The sequence below is a fragment of the Pongo pygmaeus genome, chromosome 17 (assembly GCF_028885625.2).
Source record: "Pongo pygmaeus isolate AG05252 chromosome 17, NHGRI_mPonPyg2-v2.0_pri, whole genome shotgun sequence".
Lineage (NCBI taxonomy): Eukaryota > Metazoa > Chordata > Mammalia > Primates > Hominidae > Pongo > Pongo pygmaeus.
The window spans coordinates 61,729,129-61,745,398 of record NC_072390.2 but is presented as its reverse complement, the minus strand read 5'-3'; the positions used below and the strand labels follow the sequence as shown (position 1 = coordinate 61,745,398).

The following is a 16,270-nucleotide window of genomic DNA, read 5'->3' as shown; positions in this document are numbered from 1 at the left end:
CTTCACGGGCCCCCTGAGAAGCGGGCCAACCCCTGCCTGAGCAGCAGCAATGAGCACGCGGCGCCCGCGGCCAAGACCCGGAAACAGGCTGCCAAGAAAGTGGCCCCGCTGATGGCCAAGGCAGTTCGAGACTACAAGAGAAGATTCTCCCGACGATAAACTCAGGACTTGCCTTACACATAAAATCTGGGGGGAGGAGGACCAATGCAAAGTCAACGCGGGTTGGGGAACGAAACTTCCAATGGACACCAGGACCCTTGGCTGGGTGCAAAGTTGAGCCTCTGAATTCTGCAGGTGTCAAGCGCTGGCCCTGTGATTTTTGCCTCCCACACCCGGCCACTGCCTCCCTGCTTGGAGGACACCTCAGAATTCAGAAGATATTATGAACGCGTTCGGATCAACTCTGCTTTGGTGGTTCACCGACCGTTTTTTAAACAACGCCCTAGTTGCCATCATAAATCAGGTACGAGATGTGAGAGTCCCTTTTGCCGTTTGTTCTCTCTTCTGAAATCATGGAGCACACAGGGACTTCTTAGACACAAACTCTCAATCCATCAGTTGACACTGATAACTCCGACTACGCAAAATGTCTTGTTACTGTTGTTGTTTTCTTTTAGATAAAAGGCCGGGCATGATCCTCTAATCGTGAGCCATCCTCCTCCGGGAGGCCGAGGAAAGCAGATCGCTTGAGCCCAGGAGGTGGGGACCAGGCTGGGCCAAACGGAGAAGCCCCGTCTCCACAAAAGATACCAAAATTAGCCCGGCGTGGTGGCACGGCCCCTGTGGTCCCAGCTCCTTAAAGGGCTGAGGTGGCAGGATCGCCTGAGCTGGCCAAGCGGAGGTTGCGGTGACCCTTCCTCATTCCACTGCACTCCAGCCTGGATGACACAACCAGAGCACACCTCAAAGAAAACTGCTGTTTGTTTGAAGAAAGGAACTCTTGGCTTTCATACATAAATGCTAACAACTGGTACGTTCCTTAAGTCAAAACACTTTTACTAGAGTCATTCCCAATCTTTTCACCCAGAACCCCTGTGAAAGAATGGCGACACCTTAATCAGCTTATTTAGGTTCTCGATCAGGAAGTCTAAACCTGCCAACCAGAGTTTCTAATTCCCATGAGATGACCGGGTTAACTACCTTGACTTCACCTCCTACCAGCTCCTGCAAGCTTTGGTGAACGTTTGCCTTCTAACTCAGGGCATTTGTTGGCTTCACGCGGGCTGGTAGTCACAGGTCCGTGTGCCAGATACGACACACACACATACACACAAACAAAGACACACACACAAACGCACACACACACGCGCGCGCACACACACAAACACGCACGCGCGCACACCCCCCCCCCCCATTAAGTAAACCTCGTTCTTAGGCGTTACCGACAGTGAGGGGTAGAGAGAGAAATACAAAGACATAAGCCGCAAGGCAAAACCGAGCAAGGGCAGCAGAAGAGATCAAAGTCCTGTACCCTGGGCTGTCAGCAGCATGGGGGCTGGGAAGCTCCTGGAAGCAGGCACCTGAGTGGATGCCGGTGCACGTCAAAGGAGGCCTTCAAGCCTGAAGAACACGGAAGGAGCCAGAAACGGGGTGCCACAGAGATGCTACCCTTAAGGAAGACAGAAAAGCATCCGTTCCGGGGAAGGGGACATAATCCAGTCAGCGACCGCGTAAAACTCAGACATGTCCGGGCACGGTGACTCGCGCCTGTATTCCCGTGGCTTTGGGAGGTCGAGGCCGGCGGACCACCTGAGGTCAGGAGTTGCAGACCAGCCTGACCAACCTGAGGAAATCCCGTCTCTTCTAAAAAGACGAAACTCGGTTGGGCTTGCTGGCGAGCGCCTGTAATCCAAGCTACTCAGGGGGCTGAGACAGGAGAATCGCTTGAACCCGGGAGGCGGGGTTTGCGGTGAGCCCAGATCCCACCACTGCGCTCCAGGCTGGACAACAGAAGCCAAACTCCGTCTCAAAATTGAAAAACAAAACCTCAGAAAACCTTCCCCAGCAAGGGCCAGAGACAACGCCCGTCCCTATTTCTTGACAGCAATTCAAGAGAGAATCTCAGGTGGCCTGCAAAACTCACAAGAGAGCAGAATATCCTCCCCAAGGCAGAGAAGCCACACGCTCTCTCTGGAGGAGGTGGAGTGGCCACCGATCACCCTGCAGCCCCTCCCCACTCCCAGCCAGAAACCCCAGTCCCTCGGAACCAAATTGTTTTCCACTGGCAACAACCTTCCTTCCTGGAAAATCGTTTCCCCTGCCGAAATGGAGAACAAGCACGAAACAAGCAAACACAACTCAAAACACAAACACAAGGAAGCAATCCGAGCAAGCTCTAGCTCCTCATAGCTCATCGATGCCCCCACTGGCGTGCTACTGAAAACAGCGGCTGCACCCATTAAACTCATTCATTACTGGAGAACGAGACAGACCTCAGCAGATCCCTGCTCCCACTGCGACACACCCGCTCCAAAAGACAGAAAGGAAACAACCCCCACACAACACATAAACCTGCCCCAGAATAGAATTCAGCATCAACCTAAGGATCCTGCTGTAACATTGCTACACTGACCCAGGACAGCTCAATTCTCTTCCCACCTATTTACAAAACAATCCTCATTCTGGGAGCTCCGGAAGCATGGCCAGTATTGCACTAGGATCCTCTTCGTGAGGTAGCCGGAAGTCTGGAAACACAGCAAATTTACCTATTTCTCTACACAACACGGAGGGTAATTCTCAGAAAAGGCTTAACACCCGAATCCTCATACTTCAAATGGTTGTGTTTTCCCCATTCGGACTGAAAGGTGAGAGTGGAACTCGGCTGCCCAAACCGTGGCGCCGATATCAGCTGCAGGCCAGAGCAAGCCTTTCCGAGGAGATTTTAAACAACCGGTGGGAGCAAGATCCTGAAGCATTTCTTCCAAGATTGGCAGCAGGAGACGAAACCTGGCTCTACCCGGCAGGATCCTGAAGACCAAGCACGAAGCCGTGGCTAGCAAGAGGTGGCAGTGCTCCAGCCGAAGCCACAGAGGAGCAGTCAAGAGCGGAGGTCATGGCCACCGTTTGGGGGGGGATGCCAGAGGGATTCTCCTCGTTGGCTTTCTGGAGGGCCAAACCCTGATCACATCTGCTCACTGGCAGAGCCTTTTCAGAGAGTTAGCCAAAGCTGGAGCGGAGAAGGTCCCCACCAGAGAGTTCTTCTCCACCACGACAACGTTCCTGCTCATGCCTTTCTTCCAACGAGGGCAGCTGGGCAAGACTTGCCATGGGAAATCACGAGGCGTCCACCTTACCGTCCTGATTTGGCGCCTGCTGACTTCTTTTCGTTTCCTTGTCTTAGAAAACCTGTAAAGGGCACCCAGTTTTCTTCAGTTAACAACGGAAGAAAGATTGCATGGAAACAGTTACATTCCCAGGACCCTGGGGGGCTTTAGGGATGGGCTGGACGGCGGGGAGGAGACACTGCTTCCAGAAGGGTCTCGAAGTTGATGGAGACGGGGTCGAGAAGTAAAATACACCTTTTTCATTTTTCTCCCTTAATCCCACTTTTCTACGAATGTTTCCAAGTCCCCTCACACGACGGCAATCCCAGGTAAAGAGTTGTCCTCCTCTGTTGGTTCTCCTTCCTACGATTTTGTCTTGCGGTGTTGTTATTTTCGCTTTTACTCCCAAGGGGATTCTGTCTGTGTCTTTGGGAATCCACAGATGCGGGGGCTGGGAACAAGGAGGGCCAACGGTAGAACTCAGTGGGGTGTGTCCAGGCTGCAATTAACCTAATGAACCTGCCGGGCACAGCAGTCCACCTGGCGTGGACCGTCCCGATTGGCTGCGTTGGGCTGACGGAATGAATTCGTATTGGGGCGGGGCTGCCCAAGGCCCAAGGGGGTCAGGGCTTGAGTCCTGGGTGGGCCCGGGGCTGGCTATATAAGGCCGGGCTCTGGCAGCCCAGCTGCATTCCGCCTCGGACGGCGCAGCGCAGAGGTCACTCCAGGCTGCGGCTCCACATCCCGAGGGACAGAAGCGGGCCTGCTCAGCTGTCTGCAAGGACCGGCGTTCCAGACCAAGTGGCCCGCTGCTCCGAGGACCCAGCTCGCTCCAGGTTGTGGGGACTCCACGCCCCGAGGCCTGCGGTCCGCGAGGACCAGCGCCCCGGAACCAGTGGCCCACTGCTCCGAGGACCGAGCTCGCGCCAGGCTGTGACTCCACATCCCGAGGTCGCTGCCTGGCGACCGGGCAGCGAGGACCGGCCACCCCAGACTTCGTGTCCCGCCGCCCCGAGGACAGAGCCGCGAACGCGAGGACAGCGACGCCTGCACAGCTCTGCTGAGATGGCGGCAGGCTCCACTACGCTGCGCGCAGTGCAGAAGCTGCAGGTGCGTCTGGCCACGAAGACGAACCCAAAAAAGCTGGAGAAATATTTGCAGAAACTCTCCGCCCTGCCCATGACGGCAGACATCCTGGCGGAGACTGGAATCAGAAAGACGGTGAAGCGCCTGCGGAAGCACCAGCACGTGGGCGACTTTGCCAGAGACTTAGCGGCCCGGTGGAAGAAGCTGGTGCTTGTGGACCGAAACACCGGGCCTGACCCACAGGACGCTGAGGACAGCGCTTCCCGACAGCGCCTCGGGGAGGCTCTCCAGGACCAGGAAAAGGCCTGGGGCTTCCCAGAAAACGCGACGGCCCCCAGGAGCCCATCTCACAGCCCTCAGCACGGACGGACAGCACGCAGAACACCTCCGGGACAACAGAGACCTCACCCGAGGTCTCCCAGTCGCGAGCCCAGAGCCGAGAGAAAGCGCCCCAGAACGGCCCCAGCTGATTCCGGCCCCCGTCGGGACCCTCCAACGCGCACCGCTCCCCTCCCGACGCCCGAGGGCCCTGAGCCCGCTGTGCCCGGGAAGCAACCCGGAAGAGGCCACGCTCACGCCGCTCAGGGCGGGCCTCTGCCGGGTCCGGGCTGCCAGGGCCAACCTCAGGGGGAAGCGGTGGCGAGCCACAGCAAGGGGCGCAAATCGTCCCGCTGGGCTTCGGCTCACAAATCGCCTCCTGTCCAGGAAAGCCAGTCAGAGAGGCTGCAGGCGGCCGGCGCTGATTCCGCCGGGCCGAAAACGGTGCCCAGCCTTCTCTTCGCAGAGCTCTGGGACCCCTCAGCGGCCTGGATGCAGGCCAACTACGATCTGCTGTCCGCTTTTGAGGCCATGACCTCCCAGGCAGAGCCAGAAGCACTCTCCGCGCCAACGTTCCAGGAGGAAGCCGCTTTCCCTGGACGCAGAGTGAATGCTAGGCTGCAGGTGTACTCGGGCTCCAGGCCTGCCTGCCAGCTCCAGGTGCTGACGCTGCGCCAGCAGTGCCTCCCGGTGCTTAGAAACAATCCGGACGCCCTCGGCGACGTGGGAGGGGTCGCCTACTCGGTTCTTGAACCCGTTCCGGAAGGGTGGACGCCTGATCAGCTGTATCGCACAGAGAAAGACAACCACGCACTCGCTCGAGAGACAGATGAATTATGGAGGATTCATTGTCTCCAGGACTTCAAGGGAGAAAAGCCGCGGGAGCACGAGTCTTGGCGGGAGCTGTACCTGCGGCTTCGCGACGCCCGAGAGCAGCGGCTGCGAGTAGTGACCACGAAAATCCGATCTGCACTTGAAAACAAACCCAGCGGCCGACAGACAAAGATGATCTGTTTCAACTCTGTGGCCAAGACGCCTTATGATGCTTCCAGGAGGGAAGAGAAGTCTGCAGGAGCCGCTGACCCCGGAAACGGGGAGATCAAGCCAGCCCCCCAGCCCGCAGGAAGCAGCCAGGCTGCCTCCGGCCTCGGGGACGGCGGCGGCGGCGGCGGCGGCGGCGGCGGCAGCAGCAGCAGCAGCAGCAGCAGCAGCAACGTCCTTCACGGGCCCCCTGAGAAGCGGGCCAACCCCTGCCTGAGCAGCAGCAATGAGCACGCGGCGCCCGCGGCCAAGACCCGGAAACAGGCTGCCAAGAAAGTGGCCCCGCTGATGGCCAAGGCAGTTCGAGACTACAAGAGAAGATTCTCCCGACGATAAACTCAGGACTTGCCTTACACATAAAATCTGGGGGGAGGAGGACCAATGCAAAGTCAACGCGGGTTGGGGAACGAAACTTCCAATGGACACCAGGACCCTTGGCTGGGTGCAAAGTTGAGCCTCTGAATTCTGCAGGTGTCAAGCGCTGGCCCTGTGATTTTTGCCTCCCACACCCGGCCACTGCCTCCCTGCTTGGAGGACACCTCAGAATTCAGAAGATATTATGAACGCGTTCGGATCAACTCTGCTTTGGTGGTTCACCGACCGTTTTTTAAACAACGCCCTAGTTGCCATCATAAATCAGGTACGAGATGTGAGAGTCCCTTTTGCCGTTTGTTCTCTCTTCTGAAATCATGGAGCACACAGGGACTTCTTAGACACAAACTCTCAATCCATCAGTTGACACTGATAACTCCGACTACGCAAAATGTCTTGTTACTGTTGTTGTTTTCTTTTAGATAAAAGGCCGGGCATGATCCTCTAATCGTGAGCCATCCTCCTCCGGGAGGCCGAGGAAAGCAGATCGCTTGAGCCCAGGAGGTGGGGACCAGGCTGGGCCAAACGGAGAAGCCCCGTCTCCACAAAAGATACCAAAATTAGCCCGGCGTGGTGGCACGGCCCCTGTGGTCCCAGCTCCTTAAAGGGCTGAGGTGGCAGGATCGCCTGAGCTGGGCAAGCGGAGGTTGCGGTGACCCTTCCTCATTCCACTGCACTCCAGCCTGGATGACACAACCAGAGCACACCTCAAAGAAAACTGCTGTTTGTTTGAAGAAAGGAACTCTTGGCTTTCATACATAAATGCTAACAACTGGTACGTTCCTTAAGTCAAAACACTTTTACTAGAGTCATTCCCAATCTTTTCACCCAGAACCCCTGTGAAAGAATGGCGACACCTTAATCAGCTTATTTAGGTTCTCGATCAGGAAGTCTAAACCTGCCAACCAGAGTTTCTAATTCCCATGAGATGACCGGGTTAACTACCTTGACTTCACCTCCTACCAGCTCCTGCAAGCTTTGGTGAACGTTTGCCTTCTAACTCAGGGCATTTGTTGGCTTCACGCGGGCTGGTAGTCACAGGTCCGTGTGCCAGATACGACACACACACATACACACAAACAAAGACACACACACAAACGCACACACACACGCGCGCGCACACACACAAACACGCACGCGCGCACACCCCCCCCCCCCCCATTAAGTAAACCTCGTTCTTAGGCGTTACCGACAGTGAGGGGTAGAGAGAGAAATACAAAGACATAAGCCGCAAGGCAAAACCGAGCAAGGGCAGCAGAAGAGATCAAAGTCCTGTACCCTGGGCTGTCAGCAGCATGGGGGCTGGGAAGCTCCTGGAAGCAGGCACCTGAGTGGATGCCGGTGCACGTCAAAGGAGGCCTTCAAGCCTGAAGAACACGGAAGGAGCCAGAAACGGGGTGCCACAGAGATGCTACCCTTAAGGAAGACAGAAAAGCATCCGTTCCGGGGAAGGGGACATAATCCAGTCAGCGACCGCGTAAAACTCAGACATGTCCGGGCACGGTGACTCGCGCCTGTATTCCCGTGGCTTTGGGAGGTCGAGGCCGGCGGACCACCTGAGGTCAGGAGTTGCAGACCAGCCTGACCAACCTGAGGAAATCCCGTCTCTTCTAAAAAGACGAAACTCGGTTGGGCTTGCTGGCGAGCGCCTGTAATCCAAGCTACTCAGGGGGCTGAGACAGGAGAATCGCTTGAACCCGGGAGGCGGGGTTTGCGGTGAGCCCAGATCCCACCACTGCGCTCCAGGCTGGACAACAGAAGCCAAACTCCGTCTCAAAATTGAAAAACAAAACCTCAGAAAACCTTCCCCAGCAAGGGCCAGAGACAACGCCCGTCCCTATTTCTTGACAGCAATTCAAGAGAGAATCTCAGGTGGCCTGCAAAACTCACAAGAGAGCAGAATATCCTCCCCAAGGCAGAGAAGCCACACGCTCTCTCTGGAGGAGGTGGAGTGGCCACCGATCACCCTGCAGCCCCTCCCCACTCCCAGCCAGAAACCCCAGTCCCTCGGAACCAAATTGTTTTCCACTGGCAACAACCTTCCTTCCTGGAAAATCGTTTCCCCTGCCGAAATGGAGAACAAGCACGAAACAAGCAAACACAACTCAAAACACAAACACAAGGAAGCAATCCGAGCAAGCTCTAGCTCCTCATAGCTCATCGATGCCCCCACTGGCGTGCTACTGAAAACAGCGGCTGCACCCATTAAACTCATTCATTACTGGAGAACGAGACAGACCTCAGCAGATCCCTGCTCCCACTGCGACACACCCGCTCCAAAAGACAGAAAGGAAACAACCCCCACACAACACATAAACCTGCCCCAGAATAGAATTCAGCATCAACCTAAGGATCCTGCTGTAACATTGCTACACTGACCCAGGACAGCTCAATTCTCTTCCCACCTATTTACAAAACAATCCTCATTCTGGGAGCTCCGGAAGCATGGCCAGTATTGCACTAGGATCCTCTTCGTGAGGTAGCCGGAAGTCTGGAAACACAGCAAATTTACCTATTTCTCTACACAACACGGAGGGTAATTCTCAGAAAAGGCTTAACACCCGAATCCTCATACTTCAAATGGTTGTGTTTTCCCCATTCGGACTGAAAGGTGAGAGTGGAACTCGGCTGCCCAAACCGTGGCGCCGATATCAGCTGCAGGCCAGAGCAAGCCTTTCCGAGGAGATTTTAAACAACCGGTGGGAGCAAGATCCTGAAGCATTTCTTCCAAGATTGGCAGCAGGAGACGAAACCTGGCTCTACCCGGCAGGATCCTGAAGACCAAGCACGAAGCCGTGGCTAGCAAGAGGTGGCAGTGCTCCAGCCGAAGCCACAGAGGAGCAGTCAAGAGCGGAGGTCATGGCCACCGTTTGGGGGGGGATGCCAGAGGGATTCTCCTCGTTGGCTTTCTGGAGGGCCAAACCCTGATCACATCTGCTCACTGGCAGAGCCTTTTCAGAGAGTTAGCCAAAGCTGGAGCGGAGAAGGTCCCCACCAGAGAGTTCTTCTCCACCACGACAACGTTCCTGCTCATGCCTTTCTTCCAACGAGGGCAGCTGGGCAAGACTTGCCATGGGAAATCACGAGGCGTCCACCTTACCGTCCTGATTTGGCGCCTGCTGACTTCTTTTCGTTTCCTTGTCTTAGAAAACCTGTAAAGGGCACCCAGTTTTCTTCAGTTAACAACGGAAGAAAGATTGCATGGAAACAGTTACATTCCCAGGACCCTGGGGGGCTTTAGGGATGGGCTGGACGGCGGGGAGGAGACACTGCTTCCAGAAGGGTCTCGAAGTTGATGGAGACGGGGTCGAGAAGTAAAATACACCTTTTTCATTTTTCTCCCTTAATCCCACTTTTCTACGAATGTTTCCAAGTCCCCTCACACGACGGCAATCCCAGGTAAAGAGTTGTCCTCCTCTGTTGGTTCTCCTTCCTACGATTTTGTCTTGCGGTGTTGTTATTTTCGCTTTTACTCCCAAGGGGATTCTGTCTGTGTCTTTGGGAATCCACAGATGCGGGGGCTGGGAACAAGGAGGGCCAACGGTAGAACTCAGTGGGGTGTGTCCAGGCTGCAATTAACCTAATGAACCTGCCGGGCACAGCAGTCCACCTGGCGTGGACCGTCCCGATTGGCTGCGTTGGGCTGACGGAATGAATTCGTATTGGGGCGGGGCTGCCCAAGGCCCAAGGGGGTCAGGGCTTGAGTCCTGGGTGGGCCCGGGGCTGGCTATATAAGGCCGGGCTCTGGCAGCCCAGCTGCATTCCGCCTCGGACGGCGCAGCGCAGAGGTCACTCCAGGCTGCGGCTCCACATCCCGAGGGACAGAAGCGGGCCTGCTCAGCTGTCTGCAAGGACCGGCGTTCCAGACCAAGTGGCCCGCTGCTCCGAGGACCCAGCTCGCTCCAGGTTGTGGGGACTCCACGCCCCGAGGCCTGCGGTCCGCGAGGACCAGCGCCCCGGAACCAGTGGCCCACTGCTCCGAGGACCGAGCTCGCGCCAGGCTGTGACTCCACATCCCGAGGTCGCTGCCTGGCGACCGGGCAGCGAGGACCGGCCACCCCAGACTTCGTGTCCCGCCGCCCCGAGGACAGAGCCGCGAACGCGAGGACAGCGACGCCTGCACAGCTCTGCTGAGATGGCGGCAGGCTCCACTACGCTGCGCGCAGTGCAGAAGCTGCAGGTGCGTCTGGCCACGAAGACGAACCCAAAAAAGCTGGAGAAATATTTGCAGAAACTCTCCGCCCTGCCCATGACGGCAGACATCCTGGCGGAGACTGGAATCAGAAAGACGGTGAAGCGCCTGCGGAAGCACCAGCACGTGGGCGACTTTGCCAGAGACTTAGCGGCCCGGTGGAAGAAGCTGGTGCTTGTGGACCGAAACACCGGGCCTGACCCACAGGACGCTGAGGACAGCGCTTCCCGACAGCGCCTCGGGGAGGCTCTCCAGGACCAGGAAAAGGCCTGGGGCTTCCCAGAAAACGCGACGGCCCCCAGGAGCCCATCTCACAGCCCTCAGCACGGACGGACAGCACGCAGAACACCTCCGGGACAACAGAGACCTCACCCGAGGTCTCCCAGTCGCGAGCCCAGAGCCGAGAGAAAGCGCCCCAGAACGGCCCCAGCTGATTCCGGCCCCCGTCGGGACCCTCCAACGCGCACCGCTCCCCTCCCGACGCCCGAGGGCCCTGAGCCCGCTGTGCCCGGGAAGCAACCCGGAAGAGGCCACGCTCACGCCGCTCAGGGCGGGCCTCTGCCGGGTCCGGGCTGCCAGGGCCAACCTCAGGGGGAAGCGGTGGCGAGCCACAGCAAGGGGCGCAAATCGTCCCGCTGGGCTTCGGCTCACAAATCGCCTCCTGTCCAGGAAAGCCAGTCAGAGAGGCTGCAGGCGGCCGGCGCTGATTCCGCCGGGCCGAAAACGGTGCCCAGCCTTCTCTTCGCAGAGCTCTGGGACCCCTCAGCGGCCTGGATGCAGGCCAACTACGATCTGCTGTCCGCTTTTGAGGCCATGACCTCCCAGGCAGAGCCAGAAGCACTCTCCGCGCCAACGTTCCAGGAGGAAGCCGCTTTCCCTGGACGCAGAGTGAATGCTAGGCTGCAGGTGTACTCGGGCTCCAGGCCTGCCTGCCAGCTCCAGGTGCTGACGCTGCGCCAGCAGTGCCTCCCGGTGCTTAGAAACAATCCGGACGCCCTCGGCGACGTGGGAGGGGTCGCCTACTCGGTTCTTGAACCCGTTCCGGAAGGGTGGACGCCTGATCAGCTGTATCGCACAGAGAAAGACAACCACGCACTCGCTCGAGAGACAGATGAATTATGGAAGATTCATTGTCTCCAGGACTTCAAGGGAGAAAAGCCGCGGGAGCACGAGTCTTGGCGGGAGCTGTACCTGCGGCTTCGCGACGCCCGAGAGCAGCGGCTGCGAGTAGTGACCACGAAAATCCGATCTGCACTTGAAAACAAACCCAGCGGCCGACAGACAAAGATGATCTGTTTCAACTCTGTGGCCAAGACGCCTTATGATGCTTCCAGGAGGGAAGAGAAGTCTGCAGGAGCCGCTGACCCCGGAAACGGGGAGATCAAGCCAGCCCCCCAGCCCGCAGGAAGCAGCCAGGCTGCCTCCGGCCTCGGGGACGGCGGCGGCGGCGGCGGCGGCGGCGGCAGCAGCAGCAGCAGCAGCAGCAGCAGCAACGTCCTTCACGGGCCCCCTGAGAAGCGGGCCAACCCCTGCCTGAGCAGCAGCAATGAGCACGCGGCGCCCGCGGCCAAGACCCGGAAACAGGCTGCCAAGAAAGTGGCCCCGCTGATGGCCAAGGCAGTTCGAGACTACAAGAGAAGATTCTCCCGACGATAAACTCAGGACTTGCCTTACACATAAAATCTGGGGGGAGGAGGACCAATGCAAAGTCAACGCGGGTTGGGGAACGAAACTTCCAATGGACACCAGGACCCTTGGCTGGGTGCAAAGTTGAGCCTCTGAATTCTGCAGGTGTCAAGCGCTGGCCCTGTGATTTTTGCCTCCCACACCCGGCCACTGCCTCCCTGCTTGGAGGACACCTCAGAATTCAGAAGATATTATGAACGCGTTCGGATCAACTCTGCTTTGGTGGTTCACCGACCGTTTTTTAAACAACGCCCTAGTTGCCATCATAAATCAGGTACGAGATGTGAGAGTCCCTTTTGCCGTTTGTTCTCTCTTCTGAAATCATGGAGCACACAGGGACTTCTTAGACACAAACTCTCAATCCATCAGTTGACACTGATAACTCCGACTACGCAAAATGTCTTGTTACTGTTGTTGTTTTCTTTTAGATAAAAGGCCGGGCATGATCCTCTAATCGTGAGCCATCCTCCTCCGGGAGGCCGAGGAAAGCAGATCGCTTGAGCCCAGGAGGTGGGGACCAGGCTGGGCCAAACGGAGAAGCCCCGTCTCCACAAAAGATACCAAAATTAGCCCGGCGTGGTGGCACGGCCCCTGTGGTCCCAGCTCCTTAAAGGGCTGAGGTGGCAGGATCGCCTGAGCTGGGCAAGCGGAGGTTGCGGTGACCCTTCCTCATTCCACTGCACTCCAGCCTGGATGACACAACCAGAGCACACCTCAAAGAAAACTGCTGTTTGTTTGAAGAAAGGAACTCTTGGCTTTCATACATAAATGCTAACAACTGGTACGTTCCTTAAGTCAAAACACTTTTACTAGAGTCATTCCCAATCTTTTCACCCAGAACCCCTGTGAAAGAATGGCGACACCTTAATCAGCTTATTTAGGTTCTCGATCAGGAAGTCTAAACCTGCCAACCAGAGTTTCTAATTCCCATGAGATGACCGGGTTAACTACCTTGACTTCACCTCCTACCAGCTCCTGCAAGCTTTGGTGAACGTTTGCCTTCTAACTCAGGGCATTTGTTGGCTTCACGCGGGCTGGTAGTCACAGGTCCGTGTGCCAGATACGACACACACACATACACACAAACAAAGACACACACACAAACGCACACACACACGCGCGCGCACACACACAAACACGCACGCGCGCACACCCCCCCCCCCCCCCCATTAAGTAAACCTCGTTCTTAGGCGTTACCGACAGTGAGGGGTAGAGAGAGAAATACAAAGACATAAGCCGCAAGGCAAAACCGAGCAAGGGCAGCAGAAGAGATCAAAGTCCTGTACCCTGGGCTGTCAGCAGCATGGGGGCTGGGAAGCTCCTGGAAGCAGGCACCTGAGTGGATGCCGGTGCACGTCAAAGGAGGCCTTCAAGCCTGAAGAACACGGAAGGAGCCAGAAACGGGGTGCCACAGAGATGCTACCCTTAAGGAAGACAGAAAAGCATCCGTTCCGGGGAAGGGGACATAATCCAGTCAGCGACCGCGTAAAACTCAGACATGTCCGGGCACGGTGACTCGCGCCTGTATTCCCGTGGCTTTGGGAGGTCGAGGCCGGCGGACCACCTGAGGTCAGGAGTTGCAGACCAGCCTGACCAACCTGAGGATATCCCGTCTCTTCTAAAAAGACGAAACTCGGTTGGGCTTGCTGGCGAGCGCCTGTAATCCCAGCTACTCAGAGGGCTGAGACAGGAGAATCGCTTGAACCCGGGAGGCGGGGTTTGCGGTGAGCCCAGATCCCACCACTGCGCTCCAGGCTGGACAACAGAAGCCAAACTCCGTCTCAAAATTGAAAAACAAAACCTCAGAAAACCTTCCCCAGCAAGGGCCAGAGACAACGCCCGTCCCTATTTCTTGACAGCAATTCAAGAGAGAATCTCAGGTGGCCTGCAAAACTCACAAGAGAGCAGAATATCCTCCCCAAGGCAGAGAAGCCACACGCTCTCTCTGGAGGAGGTGGAGTGGCCACCGATCACCCTGCAGCCCCTCCCCACTCCCAGCCAGAAACCCCAGTCCCTCGGAACCAAATTGTTTTCCACTGGCAACAACCTTCCTTCCTGGAAAATCGTTTCCCCTGCCGAAATGGAGAACAAGCACGAAACAAGCAAACACAACTCAAAACACAAACACAAGGAAGCAATCCGAGCAAGCTCTAGCTCCTCATAGCTCATCGATGCCCCCACTGGCGTGCTACTGAAAACAGCGGCTGCACCCATTAAACTCATTCATTACTGGAGAACGAGACAGACCTCAGCAGATCCCTGCTCCCACTGCGACACACCCGCTCCAAAAGACAGAAAGGAAACAACCCCCACACAACACATAAACCTGCCCCAGAATAGAATTCAGCATCAACCTAAGGATCCTGCTGTAACATTGCTACACTGACCCAGGACAGCTCAATTCTCTTCCCACCTATTTACAAAACAATCCTCATTCTGGGAGCTCCGGAAGCATGGCCAGTATTGCACTAGGATCCTCTTCGTGAGGTAGCCGGAAGTCTGGAAACACAGCAAATTTACCTATTTCTCTACACAACACGGAGGGTAATTCTCAGAAAAGGCTTAACACCCGAATCCTCATACTTCAAATGGTTGTGTTTTCCCCATTCGGACTGAAAGGTGAGAGTGGAACTCGGCTGCCCAAACCGTGGCGCCGATATCAGCTGCAGGCCAGAGCAAGCCTTTCCGAGGAGATTTTAAACAACCGGTGGGAGCAAGATCCTGAAGCATTTCTTCCAAGATTGGCAGCAGGAGACGAAACCTGGCTCTACCCGGCAGGATCCTGAAGACCAAGCACGAAGCCGTGGCTAGCAAGAGGTGGCAGTGCTCCAGCCGAAGCCACAGAGGAGCAGTCAAGAGCGGAGGTCATGGCCACCGTTTGGGGGGGGATGCCAGAGGGATTCTCCTCGTTGGCTTTCTGGAGGGCCAAACCCTGATCACATCTGCTCACTGGCAGAGCCTTTTCAGAGAGTTAGCCAAAGCTGGAGCGGAGAAGGTCCCCACCAGAGAGTTCTTCTCCACCACGACAACGTTCCTGCTCATGCCTTTCTTCCAACGAGGGCAGCTGGGCAAGACTTGCCATGGGAAATCACGAGGCGTCCACCTTACCGTCCTGATTTGGCGCCTGCTGACTTCTTTTCGTTTCCTTGTCTTAGAAAACCTGTAAAGGGCACCCAGTTTTCTTCAGTTAACAACGGAAGAAAGATTGCATGGAAACAGTTACATTCCCAGGACCCTGGGGGGCTTTAGGGATGGGCTGGACGGCGGGGAGGAGACACTGCTTCCAGAAGGGTCTCGAAGTTGATGGAGACGGGGTCGAGAAGTAAAATACACCTTTTTCATTTTTCTCCCTTAATCCCACTTTTCTACGAATGTTTCCAAGTCCCCTCACACGACGGCAATCCCAGGTAAAGAGTTGTCCTCCTCTGTTGGTTCTCCTTCCTACGATTTTGTCTTGCGGTGTTGTTATTTTCGCTTTTACTCCCAAGGGGATTCTGTCTGTGTCTTTGGGAATCCACAGATGCGGGGGCTGGGAACAAGGAGGGCCAACGGTAGAACTCAGTGGGGTGTGTCCAGGCTGCAATTAACCTAATGAACCTGCCGGGCACAGCAGTCCACCTGGCGTGGACCGTCCCGATTGGCTGCGTTGGGCTGACGGAATGAATTCGTATTGGGGCGGGGCTGCCCAAGGCCCAAGGGGGTCAGGGCTTGAGTCCTGGGTGGGCCCGGGGCTGGCTATATAAGGCCGGGCTCTGGCAGCCCAGCTGCATTCCGCCTCGGACGGCGCAGCGCAGAGGTCACTCCAGGCTGCGGCTCCACATCCCGAGGGACAGAAGCGGGCCTGCTCAGCTGTCTGCAAGGACCGGCGTTCCAGACCAAGTGGCCCGCTGCTCCGAGGACCCAGCTCGCTCCAGGTTGTGGGGACTCCACGCCCCGAGGCCTGCGGTCCGCGAGGACCAGCGCCCCGGAACCAGTGGCCCACTGCTCCGAGGACCGAGCTCGCGCCAGGCTGTGACTCCACATCCCGAGGTCGCTGCCTGGCGACCGGGCAGCGAGGACCGGCCACCCCAGACTTCGTGTCCCGCCGCCCCGAGGACAGAGCCGCGAACGCGAGGACAGCGACGCCTGCACAGCTCTGCTGAGATGGCGGCAGGCTCCACTACGCTGCGCGCAGTGCAGAAGCTGCAGGTGCGTCTGGCCACGAAGACGAACCCAAAAAAGCTGGAGAAATATTTGCAGAAACTCTCCGCCCTGCCCATGACGGCAGACATCCTGGCGGAGACTGGAATCAGAAAGACGGTGAAGCGCCTGC

General features: G+C 56.9%; 2 protein-coding genes across 6 annotated transcripts in view; one reads left to right on the top strand and one right to left on the bottom strand.

The window, feature by feature from the left end:
- Positions 1–16,270, bottom strand: part of KATNAL2 (katanin catalytic subunit A1 like 2) — a 330,528-nt gene that overhangs the window by 176,539 nt on the left and 137,719 nt on the right. The gene's annotated exons all lie outside the window — the stretch shown is intronic.
- LOC129018881 (elongin-A3-like) lies at positions 34–6,111 on the top strand. Its single transcript, XM_054460918.2, has one exon. The coding sequence runs from the start codon at positions 4,329–4,331 to the stop codon at positions 6,042–6,044; it is 1,716 nt and encodes a 571-aa protein (XP_054316893.1). The 5' UTR covers positions 34–4,328; the 3' UTR covers positions 6,045–6,111.